The sequence below is a fragment of the Camarhynchus parvulus genome, chromosome 5, assembly GCF_901933205.1.
Source record: "Camarhynchus parvulus chromosome 5, STF_HiC, whole genome shotgun sequence".
Lineage (NCBI taxonomy): Eukaryota > Metazoa > Chordata > Aves > Passeriformes > Thraupidae > Camarhynchus > Camarhynchus parvulus.
The window spans coordinates 38,287,909-38,310,559 of NC_044575.1; the positions used below are offsets into that span (position 1 = coordinate 38,287,909).

At 40.6% G+C, this 22,651-nt stretch overlaps 1 protein-coding gene across 1 annotated transcript; it reads right to left on the reverse strand.

Annotated features, from left to right (window-relative positions):
• Window positions 1–19,757, reverse strand: FBXO33 (F-box protein 33). The gene is made up of 4 exons (XM_030949720.1): window positions 19,249–19,757; window positions 12,774–12,884; window positions 6,565–7,250; window positions 1–2,542 (listed from the first exon to the last, which is right to left on the reverse strand). Exons 1-4 carry the CDS (start codon window positions 19,755–19,757, stop codon window positions 2,271–2,273), a joined length of 1,578 nt encoding a protein of 525 aa, XP_030805580.1. The 3' UTR covers window positions 1–2,270.
• Window positions 19,758–22,651: the final 2,894 nt, after the last annotated feature.

Sequence of the window (22,651 nt, forward strand, 5' to 3'; positions counted from 1 at the left end):
ACCAGCCACTCTGACAAGCCTCACAGCACAGTCAGCCACTGCAGGGCCCAGCAGCTCTCCCAACAGCTGAGCAGACATTGCAGCTTTCATTCAGAAGGCACAGCTGTGTACTCTGAGTACAGATAAAACGTCAAACTGAAGCGTTGCAGGTATTCATAATCTATTTAATAGTGGGACACCAAAGAAGTACTACACATTTTTCTTGAGCACATTAGATTTTGATTTAAGCAATTGCAATTGATGAAGTAATTTCTCAAAAATAGTCTTCTATATTCTACAATCCACAGTTTACTGTATCAGTCTAATAGGTCATATAATGATATACTGTTTGTGCTAACTGGTCTGATCTTTAGCAAAGCATCCTTCCCATTCCTCCACCACCCCAAAAAGTGTTGACAAAATTCAGCCAAATTTTTAAAAATTGTGTGACTTATTTTAGATTTTTCTGCTGACCTAAACACAATGGGAGCTACTAGTTATACACATCTTATGAACGATGTTGCATTTTAATTCTAGAAATCCTCATGCTGATAACAATAAAGTATTTTATACAGCGATCAATTTTTAATGCTTTATTCATTGATTAAAAGAATATAACATTTAACATAAACCATACAACATCAGTCATCAATTCAAACATTCAGCTGGTTTCCTTACATTTTCTGTCAGGAGTTTTTTTTAATCTGATCACATTTATAAGATAAAATCTCACCACATCTGGCATATACACACACTGTGCCAGTGGATTCACTCTACTGATGTACATATAAAATCCGCATGGTATGTGCTCACTGGAGACAAAACAGCGCACACCTGTCAAAAGGTCATTTTAATATAAGATGGTAAAACCATTTGTAAAACACATATAAACTTTTTCCATAAATAGAATCATATCTGGACATCTGTTGCATAAATTGTGTTTTCCAAAGCTTACAATATAGCAGCCAGGTCTCAGCACTGCTGGGCACCCACGTTGGCCACTTACTTTATTATTGCAGACTGTCCTTTAAACATTAAATGCACAACATTCGTACCACTTAAAACTGGGGTCAGGTGGAAGTCTCACAGAGACCACGTCTGTACCGCGGTTGCCCTGAAACAGTTACATCGGCTTCTAAAGCCTCTCAGATATAACAAGATTTTAAAACATACTTCATGGAATGTTCTTCATGCATCATAGCAGCTCATACCTGTGATAGAACAAGCTTTGTATTTGTTTCCTTTCCTTCCTTTACATTCACTATTCACAGTGAAACAGGTGCATGTTTGTTAAGAGTTCTGAGGTTGCTGACTGAGCCACAGCACAGCTGTGTACCACAGGTCGAAATTCGACCTTATATATTACAATCTAGCAGTATCTGGCTGGCCAAAAGTTGGCCTGCCCCTGCCAGCATGTGGGCACTTCTTCGTTTTTAATCTATTCTTTGGCAGCTGACACAGGCGCTGACAGAGAAAATCCAGTGACTTGGTTGTTAGGGATTTCACGACTAATGTTTGTTTGCAGGTGTAGACCTTTGTATTGAAATCTTCACTGTTATGCGTTTACCTCACCGGAGCGCACATTTCTTGCTTTCTCCTTTTAAACTTTGGCCCAAAGCTAACTTTTAAGGAAGATGACAGAACGTGAGAACAAACAAGGAGGAGCTTGCAAAGAATCCAAAAGACTACAGCTTTATGGAGTGGATGTGTAAGTGCAGGAACCTGAATTGCTAGTGTTTCACACCGCTGCTTAGCAGCTAAGGAAAGCCGAGAATGGAGTTAAGCCATGCTGCAGAATCCACACGTGAAATCAAGCAAGGTAAGAGTCTTACAGTGAACAGCCCTGGACAGACTTCTCATCCCTTAAGCCTATTAAGTAGCATGCTACTGGATTAAGCACACAATGACAGCATAGAGATCCACTGGGCTATGGATATGGGTATTAAAAACAGTTGGCTCCCGAGCATAGGACTCCAATAGAATAGCAAAAGAATTCAAAATGCAGTTACTCAATAAAGTAAAGTTAGCCGGCAACCTCAGACAGCCTTTGGCTGTATCTTTACAAGGTTTGGTAGACAAGTCCATTAACCGTGAAAACCCTAAACACTGCCACTTTCAGCTTCTAAACCAATACCCGACTACGTTCTTTGATCAAGAAGTAGAATACACATATATAATTCTATATAGCTAATACTGATTAAACACAGCACAAAGGGGGTTAATTCACACTACCGAAAAAACATAATAGGACCCTACTTGCATATGTAACCACAGGAATTGTAAATAAGGAGCTAAATGCCTTCACTGAAGCTTTGCATCTCTCTGTAAAAGTGACGGGTTGGCTCAGTGAAGACACTGAGCAGCTCTATGTCCATGACGGCGTGCCAAGGGCGACCCAATCCAAGAGATACTTGCTCAATGAAATTGTGTACTGGATCCACATCCTGATCAGCCAGTTCTCCTTGGTCGAATTCAATGCTTTCTTCTGTGACTTCCAGTACTTTCAGGTCAGAGCCACGAAGACGAGCAATTGCTATAAGATTATGAGCCCAGACTGTGTAACCTATGGGGAAAGAAAAACAAAGTTGTTCTGTCGTTTTCCTACAAGGTATTTTCTTACCCTAGAACTTAGTATCAGACCATCCCAGTATCTCTCCCAATCTATTCCATCATGTTCCATCTGGCAGAATTCCCCTAGGGCATTGTGGGGGCTTTCTGGTTTCAAGTGGTGAAGCTGCCATTTTACTCTGAATAAGTAAGTATAAAAATATTTCAGATCATTTAATCAACCTTTTCTAGCTCTTCTTCTACTTGCAGAGCAGTGAACTACTGTAAGTTTATATAAAACTTCAAACCTCCTGTGACTACTGTGTATTAAAATTAGAATGAAAAAAGTGAGTTATTAATTAACTGAATGCATAGAAGGAATGCTTTAAAACTCTGCTTATGCTAGAAAAAAATATTTGCTTTCATTGCTTTAGAAAGTAGACTTATTAAAAAAAAAACAAGCCACCACCAAACAAACAGAAAGTCAGCATGCACACAAACTGGAAGCCTCTGCAGCCTCTTCATGTCATCCCAGTGTGTGTGTTTATGTACATATTTTATATATATATATATATATATATATATATATATATATATATATATATGTAAGATAAACTACATGTATCTTGTTATTCTGTCTGAGATAAAATACAATTACAAAGCTTCCATCTCTTGACACTATATATTAGCATTTCTCTTTAAAAACTCCTACTCGCCAGTTACCTGTAAGCTTTCTGTGCCCTGGCTAAGAGAAATGCAAAGTTCCTCCCTATTCAGATGCAAACCACAGATGGGAATTTCCCTTTTGGGGAACTCTGCCAAATCAGCCCTTCCACTGCAAAAGGCAAGGCTCATTTCTGCTATGATCATCATTCTTGCAGGTGCTAAACTTCTTGGTGAGATGCCCAAGTAGATTCCAAGTAAAGCTGCAGTCTGCACAATATTTAACTGGGAAAGCTGAAGTGCTGAACAGTAAAAGCTGTGGCTTGGTCCTCCAACAATGCAGTTAACATGCTCTACATCATAACGTATCAAAATAGATTGTCAGAGAATGAAGAAAAGATGTCAAAGTAATAAATAAAAGAAATTTCTGTTCTGTTTTCTTTTACTTTTTTCTATTGTGTCTGTGGAAGTATGTTGGTTAGGGTAGGTGTTTAACAAAGAAGCCTGCATATATCTGTAAGGCTCATTTCTCGTATATTAACCATTACAAATGCATGAATTCCCACAATCTTCATCTGCTGGATACTTCACCTCTAACACAACCATCCACAGAAGATGAAGCTGTCTTAATTCAAGCAGCTTAATTCAGCGTCCCTTCCTCAACAGGGACATTGAACTCAATGGAAAATTCCTCCCTGTATGATGACACACTCCTTTCAGGACATGGAGCTCCCACCATCTTCCAGTTATCTTGACTGTAAAGGAACTTACCAAAGAAATATTTGAAAGCAAGTGCAAGAATAAAGGAAGAAAAAAAAAAAGCCCTGTACACAAATCCCCTTTACCATCATTTGGGCAGGTATATGGCTTTTGCTGTAACTTTTAGTGGTGAGATCCTCTATGCACTAGAACAACCATCTTATTCCCAACTTAATCTCATTTTAAATGAACTCTCCTTTCAAAAGCTCTGCCTGAAATTTCTTTGTGACCTCCCAGATGGCAAAAAGTCTCTCTCCAGCTAAGTATTGAGAGGTAAGAGGAAATGATCACTTCACTACTGGTATCACTGAACAACAAATTTACCATGAGCACACTATAATTTATTCTTCCTTGCTAGTAAAAATTTCAACTTTAGTTTTGCTCATGGACAGAATAAAACTTCACCATGATGTTTATAATACAAAGTCATAAAAATCCATGTGGAAGTATCCTTCCCTTAAGGAGGAAGAAAAAATAAAGAAGGCCTCTGTTCTCACAGATGGACCATGCTTTTTATTCACAGTGCCAGATCATACCATTACAATATCCTACTGTCTCCATCCCATCCCAAATGGTCACACACTCTTTACAAGCCTTTCTTTGTTCTGCAAGAATGTATTTAACATCTGCCTTCCTCTGGCTCCTGGACATGGACATTTCCACCATTTGTTGGTGGCAAGACAATGACTTCCCGCAAAAGACAATCCTGAGGCAGCCCATAGGAAGTGTCCTTAGCATATGTTTTCCCCTTCCCCTTTCAGTCAATGACAAGTGGCAGCCACAAGTAGATGGAAATAAAAGCTTTTTCAAAAGCAAACTAATACCAGAAGAGGAAACATACACACACACACAAAAGCCTGAGAAGCACTGGAAGCTGAAGAATAACCACTTCAGGAGACAGAAGAAGAAACCTGAGCACTTCAAGCCAATTATGGCACCTTGAACAAAACCACCTTCTTTTCCTGAAGGAAACTTCACAATATAATATGACAAGTGGAGCCAGAAAACATTATATGGTAAACCTCAGGGAATCCAAGCATGAGGCTAAGATGGATACTTCTTCCTAACAGTGCTCCATCTACAGTTACTACTCTCCAAGAACGATGCTTGCAGTATAGTACTAGAAAAGTTATGTCCACAGCTTAGAAAAGATCAGGAGGCATTTAAAAGCAGCTTAGCCAGCTTCTGCTGCAAAGGAGGGGGAAAAGAAGGGTAAAGAATGCAAATCCCAATGTAACAGCGAGGTGATATTTGGCCATTTTCTCACACAGGCAGACATAGCATCTCTCCAAAGAAAGGTGATGTAGCAACAACCATTTGCTAGACAGAAGCATAAGGGATGTTTGCTTTCCCAACACTTTGCACAGATTAATAACTTCTACTGAATAGACACATGCTGACATGATACTTACACTAGCTTATGTTCAGATGCTTCACTAGCTTTTAAAATTAGATAATATATTAGAGGGCTTTTCTGTAGCAGGAGGATAATTTAAGGTAACACAATTTTAATTTTTTTTAAAGGTCCTCAAACATGTATCCAAATTCTAGAAGAAACTGCTAAAAGCCACACCTAGATTGGCACAATCATGTACCAGCACCCAAAATCTGTCTCACCTGGAAACTATTAAGGAGAGACAGCTGAATTGATCATGCAATGATCCTACTCCCAGCAATGATTTTTCAGTAAAAGACCACAGAAAAAAAAAGAGCAAATACAGCAGGACCTTCTGATTTCAACGAATGGAAACCTGAATGTCCACCTCCTGCTGCTGAAGGTCTCCTGTTTGTACTGAACAACTGGAGATTTACTCCCCCAAGCAGTCTGATGAAACACATTTATTCTTATGCAACACAATAGCCATTGCTTAACTCCTTCATGCATCAGCAAACTTGGTCTTGGTAAGCTGATTCCAGCACAAATAAAAAAACATTATTCTGCATTATTTCAGTTTCGGGTGCCTTAAAATTTACCAGACTGCTGTAACTTCTACCACCAAGTTCTCTATTGATGACAGAGCTGAATAAATTCTAAAAGTTACTGGCTACTATATGGCAAATAAATAAGTGGGATAAACCTAGCTGTGGTATTACTGGTGAAACCAACACACTCAGTGAGGCAACTCCCTCTACATATTTTTCAGCCTTCATCTGCTGGTAGTCTTACCAAATTGGTAACACATGTCTTCTTCTCAGCTTTGGGGCACTTAACCCATGTTATTTACAAACAGGAAGGAAAATCATCTAATCTTGCTGGCACATGAGCTCACAGAAAAATAGCGAATGTTTTCAGTTCACATACACATAACCAGTCACTTAATGGAACTTGCACAGTGCAGACCACTTGCAGCATAAGCCTCCTGGAATGCTCACTTCTTAAGTTATCCTCATTTCTGTGAGGAGTTTAATAAAATCCTACGTGACTTCTCAACAGAAGTTAGTAAGACACAGGCAGGTTTAAAACTTATACACACTAAACACCTTCAACAACAGCATGGATAGCAACAGTGCAGCAGCCTTTTGTATAACATGCCACTAAAACACACTGATTAGAAAGGCTGAAGGCTTGTAAGCATTTAAAAGTCACATACTATGCCCATGCAATGTGTTACCTACCATGAACAGCTAGGAGAGAGAGTCTTGTGCACCTCCAGGCTAATAAGACAAGTGGATCTTCATTCCGGTTGTCACTGAGATCTGGGAAGGCAGACATATCTATCACATCATTCATTAGTATAAAATGAGTGAGGAACTTGTCATACTGCCTGGATATGAGATCAACAACAGCTCCTGAAACACAAGTGACATAGCTGTCAAAGTGAATCCTCTCTAGGGGGATACTGGGCTTAAGAATCCTTAACATATCATCACTCTTGACATCAAAAGCCATTATATAGACCCGAAGATTAGTGCTGTTGCGAGTCAGCGCCTGCCAATTCTCATCTTTTGGCATATTGTCCAATGACTTGTGCATTATGGAAACACTGTGGACCAGGAGAGACAGTCGATGCAAAGGCACATGGTTGCTGTCAGCCAGGACTCTTGCCATTTCAGCTGTAAAATCACAGAAATCCAAAGCGAGCGAACGCAGATTCACAAAGCGCTCCAATTCAACCGCAGTGATAAGAGTGGTATTACCAGGGATGTGGTTGTCCAATAAGCTCAGATGTTCCATGGTGTTGGCTATGGGGTTTGATAAGGAGGACAATGATGTGGGAGTTACTATTTGCAGCATTAACCCACAAGACAGCCATTTCAATTGCCTGCTATTGCCTAATATCTCTTCAAACAGCTGTTGGATTCTGTAAGTAAACAAAACAGACAATGATCCTATTAAACATGGTTTAGTCTTACCAACTGCGTACCATTCAATTGTTTTATTCAAGAATTACTCTTCCTTCATTTATAGCCTTATTCTGCAGGAAGATGCTATTACTATAGTTCTTATGAACTGCAACCAGACTGCAGACCTCCCAGAGCATTTTAACATCCACTGCACTTAAAAGGTTAAAATTGTAAACTAAAAGAAATAGGTACTTTGTCTTTCAAAAATGGTGACACACTATGAGCCTTCACTTCATGTATTTTCCAGCATGTATTTAACACCCTCCCACATACATTTTAAGGTTATGCAAATAAGAAAACCTGTAATGCTTTTAAAATGCAGCTCTTGTTTTTAAAAACAGCTTTTTGTATTTCCTAACTTCTCTAGAACAAATTTAGTACGGAAAAAAAGTAATTTTCAGTGGAAGGTGACAAACTTGGTTTTGAGAGTAAGTTAGAATGATATGAAACTACCTGCTTGATTTGCTCATTAAAGGGTAAAGAACAAACATACAAGAAGATTCTTTAAATAATTCCAAATATAGAACTAACTCTTGGATTTTCAAAAGCCAACAGGTTCATGTTTTACCAAAACAACTTGGACCCAGCAACATTTCAATCTCAAATTATCAGTGCCAGATTATTATGAATTTATTCTGATGTACTCACCTCTCCTACCCCTTTTTTTAAGTTAATAGATGTTCTTTATGTTAAGATATTTTGTTCAAGAAGGCAACAGAAGTATCTTAATTTTTCAATAAAAAATTCAAATAGTACAGTCACACTCCAAAAACTTTCTTCATGTAAGTATTTTTCCAGTCTCTATTCCAAAGCTGTAAAGGCCCAAAAGAGTCCTCCTGCCCAAATGACAAGTGTTCTTTTAGCATATTAGACACATGTAGGTAAGTATTTGATCTCAAGCCCTGGTCAGCATTACAGAGAAGTAGCTGAGCCAGGCTATGACATCAAGAAATAAGATGCCATAAAACCACAGAATATCAAGAAACAAGATCCAGCATAAAAACAGCAGAAATTTTTGTTCCCCAAATCAGGTAATGGTTTTGCACAGAACACTTCTTTTACTGCTATGAAGATCTGTATAGTTTATACATCTAAGCAAAAAAAAAAAAAAAATTTCATCCATATAACTTTAATAGAGATAATGTCTAGGTAAAATTAAAGGTTTGGGCCAGTATCCTGACTGCCAGCAGAGAAACACTAGCACCTTAAGGTGACAGAACAAGGAAAGCACATGGGGCAACTTACCAAATATCTCTCTAGTTTCCAAAACTTTGTAACTCAGTTCTGAGCAGAGGTGGCTTTATGTATTTTGAAACCCTCAGAGACTTCACTTCTACAAATTTATCCAGGTTCCTCCCTTAGGGGAGAAACGGTTTAGCAACCATAACACCCAATAATAAAGAACTTTGCAGTGCGATCATCTCCTCTTCTTGCTTGCTCTGAACCTGTCACCTACTACATTTGATGCCCCATAACCCTTCTGTTGTAATAAAGTTGAAATATCAGCGCTCACTCATCCTCTCTCTTGGCAAATCCTTATTCATCCCTTCCCTTGCCTACATGCGCTTTCTTCCTTCTCCTATGAAGGTATTGGGTTTGCAAGGCCTGACTTCACCCAGGTGGAAAAGCTGGTGTGGTTACTGTATTTATTTTACACCTTGGTTCCCAAGGTTTTACCTAGGATAGTCATCAGGTAAAAAGACTTCTATATTTCCAGATTTCTCCGAATATTTTATTTAAAATTGAGGACTCACAACTGTGACACAAATGAAACTGTTTTACACAACAGGTAAGACCCACAGAACAGTGCAGTTCTTCTATTTTATTCCTAGATTTATTTAGAGTTAAGAAGAAACTTATTTGATCCTGTCAATGTTTGTTTCGTCATTATTCTTGCCAATGCTTAATAGAAGGCTGATTATCTCACAATCCCCCAAAGAATAAGTTTCTACCACAGCAATCCCAAATTTCTTCCAAAGACTCTTCCTTCCCCCCCATACACATCTACAAAGGTGCTGTTATGGTTGCAGCAATGGTAGGATTTATTTTGTAATAGCCCAGGTAATCAATCGTAATAGTGCTTTTAATATTTTACAGAACTGTTGAAGACAAGTTAATTTTGAGGTGTTAAGTAGAAGACTACCATCTATATGCTCACTGCACTAAAAATCTGTTTAAATTAGGGCTCTCATACACCTTAAACATCTGAGCTTAGAAAAATACTGTTTTAGTGCCAGCAAAATTTAATAAAAAGAAATATGACACAGAACTCTGCAGCTCTTGGGTAGCTTTTCTCCCCAGTGGGAACTGCAGTAAAAAACTTTTTAAAATAGAGAGAATGATTTAATGCAATCAACTTTTTATTGCAAGCATCAAAGTATTTACACAAGTATGCAGATTTGTGCTGCTACTCTAATAACCTGTAGGTCCTAGGAAAACTTTCTCCAGTTTTTAGCCAGAGATCAAACATTTCAATAGAGAACATTTAACAGCAATAATTTCTGAATTGTTTTTAATACCTGCTTTTTAAAAAGGCCAGACAGAAAGCACTATATAAGATAGAAGTAATTAATTTTAACATATTTCATATAATTTTTTTAACAGCCTAGCAGGTTTGGTTTTTCCCTCCCCTGCAAATTCTTATGCACATTCTATTTTTCATAAACAGATTGCATCTAACTGGAGTTTGCAAAAATAGCCTGAACTGCATTCTAAAAAATAGACACATGAATTCTTGGAAATTAACACCTACTCTATTACCATGTTAATTTTGCCCAAAGTGCCCAGCAGGTACTACAACATTTATGCTAACTTAACACAATTATCTCAGAGCTCACTTATAAAACTGAAATTTGAGCATATAACAGAGAATACAAGCAGAACTCACTCAGCACATGCTAAAAAGCAATGCAGCCTACTAATGTCTCAACAAGTGTCATCAGCCCCCGCTGCTCCCTGCAGGCAGCAATTATGGGATGGTCACCATTGACCTGTAACCTACAAATTATTATACTGAAACATACAACTTAAAAAATAATTTTTTTTAATGTACTTTCACAATAAATGCCCCAAATGGTGTTTTCATCTAGAGGACAGACCAAAGCCTGACTAAACAGGCACAGTTAGTGCTTAAGCTCCCAAACCAGTCCTAACCAGGACTGAAGCACGTCCATGGCCCTGGACAGGAAGCAGACAGATTACCAAGGTCCATATGGAGGCTATTTGTTTAATTAAATACTATCAAACAAAATATTTTGTTTAATAACAGAGGCTAAACCAGTTCTTTTGGAAACCAAACTATCTGAACCACACAGATCAATCATGAGAAGCAGATTTCAGAAATCCAAAATTTTAGACAACTACCCTTCATTCAACTTGAGACGAATTGTTTACACTGAGCATCCCAACACTAAGAAACAGAGTTGTAAAGAGAATTTTAGGAAGTAACCAGGGACACACATGCTGTACAGAAAAGGAATAAGCATCACAAACTCACGCAAACGTTTATTTTTGAAAATATCCTCCAAAGCCTCCTCTGCCTCAGGAAAACCCTTAGCCTAAAACCTTAGGAAGCATCCTAATGGCTCTGTAATAGCTGAGAGTCCACCTACAGTCTGTTACACCCAGCTCAAAGTCAGATTTCAGGAATCAATTTTTTTCCCTGACTGCTTTAACTGCAGGAAGAAGTTTCTGAAACAGCTAATAAGGTTCATCACCATACAGGTTCCAAAAATCCTCAACCAGTAACACTGTCTCCAAAGGCTGCTTACACATTTCACTGTTAGTTATCAGCATCTACGTTTTGCAACTTACTGATGCAAACCCCAAGCACAAAAACCAAGGCTAAGAAGCCATAAAGATTTACTTTCTGAACTAAGTCTGCTACTAGCTCTCAAACTTTAGACAACTGAATAAAATACTCTCAGCTTTCCTTTAATTTAGACAAGGACTAGCAGGTCCCAAATACACTGTTCTATTCTAGAAAAAAAAACAATCTACCAACAATAAACCCCCCCCAAAAAAGAAACAACAAAAGAAAACACCACCCCCCCAAAAAACCCACCAAGCAAAAACTCACAACAAGAAACAAACAAACACAAAAACCCAACACCAAAATTAACTGAACTAAAAAGAAGTAGCATTTATTAATTTGCTCATTCCAAAATGTGCAAAGGTTAATATTAATCTAAAAGACAAACAAGTTAGATAATCAGTTTTGAATGGTTTATGGCTCCAAAATGTGAATACTGGCTTGAAGAAATGTTTGACCATGCACTCAGCTGACTAAACATCTGCTTAGATGGCTCCCTTCAAGTCCCTTTGCAAAGATTTGATTACATATTTATATTTTCAAAAAGGGTATCAAATAAAGGAGCTTTTACCAAATGAGCCTTTTACCTGCACACAGCACTACTGTACATACATAGACAGAATCACAAATTGCACCAAGTTCTGCACTGGAAACATAACAGATGAAAAAGACACACTATGTAACTCACAGCTCTATTTGCACTGGTTTGCAAATTTAGGTCAGGACCAAACATTCAGTTTGATGACTGTGTTCACATACATACATTCATCTGATAATATGCCTACACTGGTTCTAAAAATCACTCAAAACAAAAAATAGTAAAGACCTAGAGTGGCTGTACTTACTCTACTCCCAAGCTACTGGGTGAATGATGTTTAAATTGACATAAATTAAAATTATGGTATTCAGGTTTTATTGTATCAGAAGTTTTAGCAGTACTGCTAAAATAGTTAGTCAGCATCACTCTCTCTGTGGTAATTTATTCCAGAAGTCAGTAGCTGTTTATAGTGTATTTAACCTTTTCCAAAGAAGAACAAATAACTTATTTGGATTATAAGCATTCAAGGTTTGTCCTGTAATGTAATAATGGCAAGCTAAAATATACCTCTGAACTATACAAGCACACTGAGAGCTGTGATCTTTCAGGAATTCTGCAAATACATAACCTAGTTTTCAGATGCAATTTGAAATAAGTTGTAGCAGTTCCGTGTTTCAACAGTTTCTCTATTTCTCTCTCAAGTTTTGAGAAAACTTGAAAGAGAACATAAACACAAATATGTTTTTAGCTCTTGTGAAATACAACAGATTACTTCCTTTTCTAATTTTTTTCATGTACAGCAATAGTAAGAGGTGCTGGTAATAACTCTTCACCCCTCCTCCCCTTTTGTGGCATTAATATAATAATTTCTAGAACACAATGAAAAGAGGAAAGAAAGGACTCTCATCCTACTGAGAATGGAGGGGAAAAAAACCAACAAAAATACAACAGCCAAAAAACCAGACTACTTCATGTAAATAGCAGGAACACGAACTTATATTTTCACCCTGGTAAAAAACTTAAAGCTTCTCAGTCACATATTTCAGGAACTTCTGAAAGTTCTGTCATCTATTTTTATTATTTTTGTTATTATTATTATCCTGTATTTGATAATTTACAAATATAACTTACTGCTTAATCTTCTTGCCATCAGGATCAACCTTTCCAAGGTAGGTATTTGATATGGTTCCATGTTGCTGCAGAATGCTTATATCCCCAAAGAGACTTAACTTCTGGAGGTTCCTAGGAAACAACAAAACAAAAAGGAATCTGTACACAAAACTAAAATGGCATGGGAAATAATTCTGGAAAAGACAAATGCAGGCAATAAACCCCACCATTACATGGAACACATAGCCTGTGGTGGGAAACACTGTCCTGGAATGCAGGCACGTATGGAACTACAGCATATGAGACTGAAGTATAAAGGGGAAGAGGACTACACAAACTGCTGAAACCAGCTGTAAGAGCAAATACTGCTTTTCAGTCAGCACTGGAGTATTTTCAGCAAGCCTGTAGCACTGCAAAGAAAACTCAGGAGTGGTTTCATACAATTTTTAATCCTTGGAAAATGTGTGTTAAGTGTCACAATGAAAACATCAAATACTTATTCCTTTCAACATTTAACACTGCATTTAATGCCCAAGTAGAATACAATCACAAACAACCCTGCCTGAGCACTTACATCAGCTGGGTTACAAATGGGAGTCCAAACCTGCCTCAATCAAAGCATCATAAACCTGAGACAGGAAAAGCAAAAGCTCTCCACACCCTAATCAAATGTCTAATTTCTGTTATATCAAAGTAGGGGAAGCTTTTCTAATACTCCCCATCAGTAAGGGATAGTGGTCCACCACGACATATGATTTTAACCTTTAGAAGGGTTACCTAAAAAGAAGTGAAAGAACCTCTGAGTTGATGCTGAACATGACACAGTGCACTAGACAGTCACTTTTCCTTTCCCTAGTTCAGTTTGCTGACTTGCATATTTTCTATTCCTAAAACAGATCAAGAAAGAAGTATGCAAATGACTGCAGTTTTAAAGTAGCTGTGTAGCATTTACTATTATTATTTTTGTAGCTGACTAAGTTTTGGGTCAACATTTCTTTTATTTATATAGCCTTTAAATTAGATTTACTCCTAACATGCAAGGACTAGTCTGCAATTGAAAATTAACAAGGCAGAAACTCCAGTTTCACCACGAATGGACACATAAATTAAATTAATCCTAAACAGTAGATGCCAATTAACCTGTAGCTCACAATTACATGAGTTACCATAAATCCTTATTTCTTCTGGCTCACAAAGCATATATTAGTATTTCAAATCAGCCTTGAGGAAAATGCAATATGATTACCATGCTCAAAGCATAGGGAAGCTCTGGTACAGTTCACTACCTCTACAGTACAACCTGATATTCTACCAAGAGAAGATGGGGGCGAAAAAGGATTAAGCAACCAAGTTTTACATTTTTTAGTAGGTATGAGTTGCAGTCTATAATTGTTATCTACCATAAATCATAATTTACCTGTTGTGAAGTTCCTGTATTCAAAAACAGCACACTGATTGCCTGAAATCTATCCACTGTTGCACCTGCTACTTTTTTTCTCTAGGAGAACAACAACTTAACAGCGAGATCCACAAGCTTCATATAAAGTCTGACAAATACTGGAGTCAAATACCTAGAATTTACAACTGTGTCTGAAATTCCAAACATTTAATATTTTGTATTTTAAATACAGGCCTATTGTACTGATGATACACCAAAATAAACTAAGCCTTAAAATATGATCACTATTTTACATATCTCACTAAGACACTGCCTGACCATACTAAAGAATAAGTTTGGCAGGGAAACCTAAAACACTGGCACACCAAACGTGAGAGTATTTTGGCCTCTTTTTTCCTCAAAAGCTGTAAAAGATAATCTGGTATGACAGGGAAGTAGCAGAAACCTCCACCAGGTTTGAAAAGTAGTGTTCACAGCCAATGCTATAAGTAACCTTTATCTTTGATCTTGGTGACTTATTTATGAGAGTCAAGAGCCAAAATGCACTCTCAAGAACAGTTCTGAATCACCTCCATATTCACATCAAACACAGGTCTCGGTTTGTGCCACCCACACCACCAGCCAATGCTACAGTGGGACATAGGCAGGCATTAAGAGGACCACCAAAGCACAGGACACATGGAACACTAATTACTAGCACCCCACACATTTTTACTTCATCTTTTTGACTGCCATTTCATGCAGTACAGAGACAAATGGAAAAGTTCTCTGCCCGAAAACTTAACCAATGACAATATCCAATTATTTTTCCATTCACAGCGCGTTATTACCATCTACAAATGTGATCACAGTTCAACACAATGTTAGATTTTTGCTACTATTTGCAGTTTCATACAACTCCATGACATTCAGTTCACTGCTCATCTTCACAGAGTCCATAAAGTGATTGCTATTTAAAGAAAATTATTTAAAAGTTACTTATCTTTTGCTAAAAGTCATAATGGTATCTTAATCCTGTGTAGTATCCATACATACAGCTGGGGGTAAAACTTGTGTTTTGGAAGGATTTCTAAACCATTTATTTTCCGCTAGCTCAAATAGCACACTAGAAACAAAAAGCTTCTTACTAGGCTCCATCTTCAGCTTTGGTCGGTCTTTTTTAATACCCAATTTAAAAAAAGCACAAAATGTCCTTGCTTACATTCAAGGCGAACAAAGTGGTAAGGCACATATTGTATTACTACACTAGTTTCTGCCAGTTTCAGCTGCCTGTTTAGACCAATAAAAAACAGTCATTAGAAAACATCAAAACCAGATGCAGCCTACTGCTTTGAGCAATTCACCAATTTTTGGTAACTCCAAGAGATAACATACTTCAGCAAGACACCACAGCTTTATAGTAATCTGCATTTTTGTCTCCATAGCAAAGATCAAACGAGTCATACAATTTAACATGCTGCAGAGGAAAAGAGGGGTGTGTGTGTGCATGTCATTACCTTCCTACCTTCCTTTGTAAGCAAGGAAGGAGGAGTAGAGGAGACAATACTTTGGTATCTTAGAGTTACATAAAAGAACAGGATTTTCCTACTGAATGATCACAAGGTGCTTATTAGCTGTTGTACGCATGTAAGTGCAAACAGAAAGTTTGTCACACTCCCACCCTGCCTTGTAGAACTCAGTTTTGAAAGATCAGTTCAAGAAGGTGCAGATCATGAGGACTTAAGAAACACCATGCCCACCCACACCCTTTTTCTCAGTAGTAAGTAGAACATCAGCTTTTAAACAGTTATAAGGTTTGCTATTTTGCCACATTTGCTATCATAAACATAAAAGCTTATGGAAAAGTTACAGATCACTATAAATGCTATTTTAGTACCTTTTCATTAAATAAATGATAGATTCTTAGAGCTCATGAAGGTCCCAATCCTATTACTTCATATGCTGCCACCCACGAAACAACTTGACCTCTGCTTCAAATATGAGACAGACCTTGAACATACCTTTTTGGCAGCAGGAATATTTGTCAAAAAATTTCAGTTGTTTTTAAAACAAATTGCAGACAAGTTGTTATTTCCTTAATTCCATCAGAACTAGCAAAGGTCACTCCAAAATATTTTTCTAGAGACTTAACACACAGATTTGCTTAGAAACTAGCAATTTCATGTTGTACAGAAAATGCTCTTAGTAGCAAATACATCATTCTCCTCTAGCCAAGAGAGCATTTAGAAATTTCATTACTTTTAGTAATTACTTTTCTTAGGTCCTGCAGTTTTGTAAATCCTCAAGGAAATCTGTAGCCATTTAAAATACATGATTTTTCTTGCAAGGAGGAAGGTTGCTACTGCATTGCTTAATAATAAATTTAAAACTCCAAAACAACACTACACAGTTAAGAAACAGCACCACAAAGGCAGATTTCTTCCTTTTCAGCTCTGAAGTGTAAAATGGAACATTTTTTGAACTTATCTGCCAAAAAGCTATCATAAGGGCTGACAGGAGTTATGAAAGACTGCCCTGTTCTAAACTTAATTCCAAAAGGAATGCATTTACAGTGATTCAGCCACTGAAAAAGTTAAAAATTTCCATTTACATTATTTTGGAAATTACAATTGCTATCTTGCATACAGTGAAATACAGTGAAAACAAGAAGGAATTATTAATAGCCCTTGAGTTACAGACAAATAAAGAGAAGCAGAAAAATTAATTACGGACTGCAGACCCTCCTTAGACAAAATTAAGCATCAAGCAGGTGACAAGGTCTCTGGTTTAGACATTAGGTGGTCGCAGTAAGAACTAAGCAGCAATTTGGCACGTGTTAATACTCCTCCTCACCTCTTTTCAATCTCAAAAATCTACTTAAAGAACTAAAACATAGCGTTCTACCTAAGAACTAATAATTTATAGGTAGTTACTTTGCAAGGAAAAAAACCTCAAACATCAAAATAAACTAAAAACCTAGTCTGTTCAAGGAAAAAAAATGAATCTATTCTGAAAGTAAAACTGAAAAAAGGTCAAGTATTTAATGTAAATTATGCCAACTCTTCCCCCACTTTTTTAAATGCTCATTAAAAAAAGCCTGCTGTAATAATCGGGTACCCTGTGTTCCCCACTCATGCATCATTCATTTCAAGCCAAAAGAGCAGCATATAAATTTAGAGACAGCAATAGAGTACGGCAATGCAAAATCCTATCGAAGTCGGTAACTTTTCTTCTCTGTTTTACCACCAAAATGATACTAATCTACCAGAGAACAGGCACTGGAGAAACAACTACTTCTGCACAGTGTTTTACTGCAGTCCAGAGTCCCACTGTGCATACAGAATCTGTAAAATGAACTTCAGAAAGCAAGTATCCTTGTACAGATTTCAGACAAGGCCACGGAGAATTTTTCAAAAGAAAAAGTGTATCAAAAGCCTTCTCACATCGCAGTTAATTTTGACAGCCTCGAACTTCAGTGAGGAAAAAAAGAAACAACTTAGTTTTCTAACAACACCCACATGCAACAGCTCCTATAGATACCACTTATTTTAAAATTCCAAGGCCATGTCATGATATCTGCCTCAGATCAGACAATCACCACAATCACATCAACATTTTTTCCCCTTATAATACTAGCTGGATTTCCCGCAGATTTAACAGTTAAGTGAAAGCTCCTGAAATGCAAGAGAAGACCAATCAAGACCGACGATCACGATTCACACATCAAGGATTCACAGGGCAAGAAATAAGATAAAGGTGAGCTGGACTAACGAGCTGTTTTCTGAAGTGAGGTCTGTAACGCTCAGCCATCGCAGCTGCACCACAGGAAGTACCTGCTGGGGGCAACAGAGCAGAGGAACTGAAAGCGAGACTTCACACACCACATTTGCATTCATCTCAAACCAACGAGGAACTGCATTTAAAGTTCTCTTGCTTCAATTCAAAATAAAGACACAAGGAAGGCCTCAAGCTACTCTCTCATACCTCTGGAATCAAAGGGGGCGGTAACAAGATCATGACTCAGTTGCAGTTAGTTTTCTAAAGGCCATCCACAAGGTTTAATTCATCTTAAAGATGCCCTGAAACACTTGAAGCTTTTTTTCTTCCCTCGATAGGTGAAGCTATATGCGCAGAGAAGAGAAATAATATTAACTATTTCTTATCCTGAAACCTACATGGCTTTCCAAACTCATCATAACCTAACTGTAATATCCTTGCTTTCCTGTCTGACATGCTGACTAGAGGCCATACATTAGGATATCTTATTATCATCTTATTATCTCTATCACACCCCCACACAGTGAAGAGAATGCAAGTATTTTAAAGACCTCAAAGCTGAGGAAATTAGCTAACCTGCCAAAGTAAGAGTGTGAAAAACACAACTACAAGCCACACGAAAATATTTCTATCATTTAAATTCAATTGGGCCAAGAAAGTCCTACACGTGTACATATTTTTCAATAAACAAAAGAGCATAAAACCTCCTCAAACCTCAGACAGGCAGTTAAAACGAGAGGTGACATGAAAGCTCAGCTTTTCTACAGCGAAAGACCTCACAGCTGGAAAGGAGAAGGTATTTTATTGAGGCAGTAATGCAGCGCGCAAGAGCTGTAATTTTAACTCCCCCTTACTAGTTTCTCATACTTTTTTGCAAGCACACACAACGTCTAAACTCTGTCCGTAATAAGGCTTATTTTAAGTGAGAAAGCTGTCTTGTTATGCAGTAAATTCAGACTCCTGGCGCTCACTTGCTCCGTTCGAGCTGCATTCCCCGCTTCCCCCCAAAAGACGAAGAACTTATTACTGCAGCTGTATTTGTTTTGCGTATCGACCAGCCGCACGCCGACTCGACGTCTGAGCGTCTGTATTCCTCCTCAAGCTACATTATACGATAAAAATTAGGTAGTTTGAAGCGGCGCGCCCCCGTTCCTGCCCAACTCGCAGACTCTCTCGCAAACACACAGAGCAGCTCCGAGCGCAGCCCCAGCACGAACCGGCCGCCGCCGGCTCGGGCATCGTTTCCGCCCGCAGAAACCGGCGGGACGGCCGGACCGGGCCCCGCGCGGCTCTGGGGCTCCGTCTGCCCCCCCGCCCGGCACGCCGCTCCCCCGGCGGTACCTGTTGTTGCGGACGCTGCTCAGGACGCACAGCACCAGCTCCAGGTAAGTCCTCAGCAGGTCGAGCCAGCGCGGGCTCAGCGGCGGCGGCGCCTCCCCGTCCCCCGCCACCGCGGCGCCCTCGCCCGCCGCCGCCCCGCCGCCGCCGGTGGGGTAGTTGTCGGCGGCGAACTGTACGCGGAGCTCACGGACGAACCAGCCGCACTTGCGCATGAGGAACTCGAGGCGCGGGCGCTCGGCGGGCGAGACGCGGAGGCTGAGGCGGAGGCGCGGCCAGAGCGCCGGGTAGAAGAGGCACTCCCGCCAGTGCGAGCAGGCGGCCGAGGCCCGCAGCCGGTCGGGGGCCGCCAGGAAGGAGAAAATGTGGACCACCAGCTCGCTGGGCAGGGAGCCGGCGCCCACCGCCTCCCCGCACACCGACATCCCTGGCGCCGGCCCCAGCCCCGCGGCGGCGGCCCCGGGCGGCGGCCCCGGCCTGGCCTGCGGCTCCTGCGACACAAACAACAACATCAATGACACGGCGCGGGGGGGCGGGCGCCGGCCGGGACGCGCCTGCTGCCGGGACGCACCACCCGCGCCGCCGCCGGGGGGGAAGCGAAGGGGCGGAGCGGCCGCTACCACTGGCCGGCGCGGCAGGCAGAGATGGGCCGGACCACCCAGACCTGAAGGCGGCGTGCGAAGGAAGACACTGCCGGCGCCGCGCTCTGTTTCGGCGGGGCGGCCAGAGCCGCCGCGGCGGAGGGAGGAGGGTTCCCCCCGCGGGGAAAATGGAAGGTGCCGGCGGTGGCCTGGGAGGCGGAGCCGGCGCGCCCGCCCCGCGGGGGGACGTTGGCCGTTCCCCCCGCCGTGCCGGCGGCGCGGCCCCCCCGCTCCCCGCCCCTCCGGCGGCTCCCAACGCAGTGCGGCGGAGGCTCTGCCCGGGGCGCGGCCCGGGACCGCATTCCCGGCGGGCTCCGCAGGGGGAGCGCCCGCCGCTGCCGGGGGGCAGGAGCAGGACGGCCCCCGGCGTTTAGGAAAACTTGGGAAGGGTGTCTGGTGATGTCTGGTGGCGGCGGCGCCGAGGCCCGTACGGGACCGCACGTACGCCTTTGAGCCAGCAAAATTACCTCAGCAGCATTCCTGCTGCTGCCGCGGGAAACGCGCTGACTACGCAGGAAAGGTGGAGCGCGGCAGAGTCCGACATGTGACAGAACCGGGTGCGAGCCTGAGGCTATAGAGGAGAAAATGCTCCAAATCTTACCACTCTCAGTTTCTTAAATCTCACGCGCTTTTATAACACTCGTGCCAACATCCGCTGTAGGTGTGTGAGGGTGACTTCTGTGCATGCAGACTTTTGAGAGAATTTAAAAGTCTGTTACATGCTGATGCTGTAAAGGCTGAACAACAAAGTGCTGAAAATTGCATACATTTTTATAATTAAAAAACAATTTATCGAAATAAAATTGAGTACTGCCAGTATCTGAGAATAATGGACACAGTTTCTTTAACAACTTTATATCTGAGTGTTCAGATATGTACACACAAAATAATAAAAGATGTGCTAATAGAAATGAAATCTAGACTCCTCTGCCTACGGAGTATGCACACATTATAACCAGATTCATTAGCAACCAAATTAAACCAGCTCTCTCCCTTTGCTCCATGGCTAGCCGTTTCTGCTGTCTCACAGCAGGGGTGAAAAAACAGCATCACTTATCTTTTCTTGAATCTGGTCCTGGGGGAAATGTGTCTTCCATTTCCCCTTGATTGGAGAGAAGGAGCCTGTAGAGGCAGATGTTGCTATGAAAGTAAAACTATAGGAAATTCCCAGCCAGTTCGCTCATCAGGGACCGGTGCTGCTTCACACACCTGCACAAGTGATTTGAACCAGCATAAACAACTCAGGTAAGTGCTGTGCTACTCCCACTGTGGATTCCACCAAAATTCCCCAGGCAGTCAAGATGCAGGTTCTGCAGCAGCCAAACTCATCTGGCCTAGAAGGATGCAAATGAAAGGAATTTATGCGCCTACATGTCTCCATATTTTAATATCTACTCAGCGACTCCCCATTGTTGAGCTGGTGATGAGTCAAAGGACTTCCAAGATTACTGAGTATCTTAATGTAAAACAGCATCAAGCTTTATGATTCAGTTCCTTTGGATTACCAAAGTAGCATCAAGAAAAGTTGGTTTATGAAGTTTGTAGTTCTGCATTTATTGTTACCTTTGTTGGATTGTGCTGGATCAGTAAAAAAATGGCATACTGAGTTAGGGAAACTTTCCTGTCTGACCACCCAGGAGCTACTCTGGCAGTCACACTCTCACCCACCCAAGCTGGGACCAAAATCCCTTCCCAGTGGGCAGCCTCAGTGAGCCTGACTCCCCACACACCCCCATACTCACAGAGTCAGACAAGGTTTCCTTACCATCTCAAAGCCAGGTTTCCCACAGCAGAGTTTCACTGGTCCCAGACCTTAAAATAATTAAATCTTGGTGAAATAACTACACAGCTTGAGCTGGGATCCTGAACAAGGAAATCCTGATTTTTTTACCCTCACAGTCTAAGCATGGGACCATTTGGGGGTCCTTGGCTCTCTGAGTGTCTGATCACCTGGTTGGGCCACAGGTCCCTGAGCTTGTCAAAGGGTTGGCAGTTCACAGCCTCTTGCCTTGGACTCCAGCCATCCAGAGAGCTCAATCTGCAGCTTACACTGCAGTGCAAACCAAGCTACCTGCACTGAATATATTCCTCAATATATTTCCAAGGTACAGTGAAGTGGTCTTTTACTGTTACTGCTGCATGGCCATTTAATGAGCTCCAGCTTTTTGGGATTGTCTTAAAAAAATTTAGTTTCAGAAGCTATTACTTTCAGTTTTGTAAGCTCTGTCTAAAGCTTCAGGCCACCACAACTGTGGCTGAGTGGTCCAATACGAAAAATGCCAGACTTTCTAGGTTCCCTGGTAGAATCCATCTGCAGGGCCAGTATGGCACTGAGGCAGCCCAGTCTCTGAGGCTGTTGATTCTGGGTGTTGAATCACTTTTCCCTGCCTTGTACAACAGAAATGTGCTTCAGCTTGACTGAAAATTGATTTCACAGTGCAGGCTTTTCTTAGTATTAATGCAATGCCTGCAAGCTGATGGGATAATTACCTCAGAAAAAGACATGCATCAAACTTGCTTGCAGAATTTATGGAGTTACCAGGTGTCTCCAGCAGGTAGCTGATGTCAATAGTCTTTTTGCTGAAGCACTAGGCTGTCAGTATGACTCTCCATTAAGCCACTCACTGCACATTTAAAACTGAGGGAGATGACTGTGAATCTTTATGCTGCAAATCAAATTTTCAAATGTTCTGAAATGCAGTGAAGCCATATTGCACATCTTGGAGGGACTGGAAAAAAGAAGCCATTCCAAAGTAGTTCAAGGC

Excerpts from the sequence above, each read along its gene's own strand:
- FBXO33 (XM_030949720.1), bottom strand. The coding sequence starts at position 19,757 with ATGTTGTTGTTTGTGTCGCAGGAGCCGCAGGCCAGGCCGGGGCCGCCG. Across the intron at positions 7,251-12,773 it reads GATGGCAAGAAGATTAAGCA|AATCCAACAGCTGTTTGAAG; the intron begins GTAAGTTATATT and ends GTTTACTTACAG. Across the intron at positions 2,543-6,564 it reads CTCTCTCCTAGCTGTTCATG|GTTACACAGTCTGGGCTCAT; the intron begins GTAGGTAACACA and ends CTTTCCCCATAG.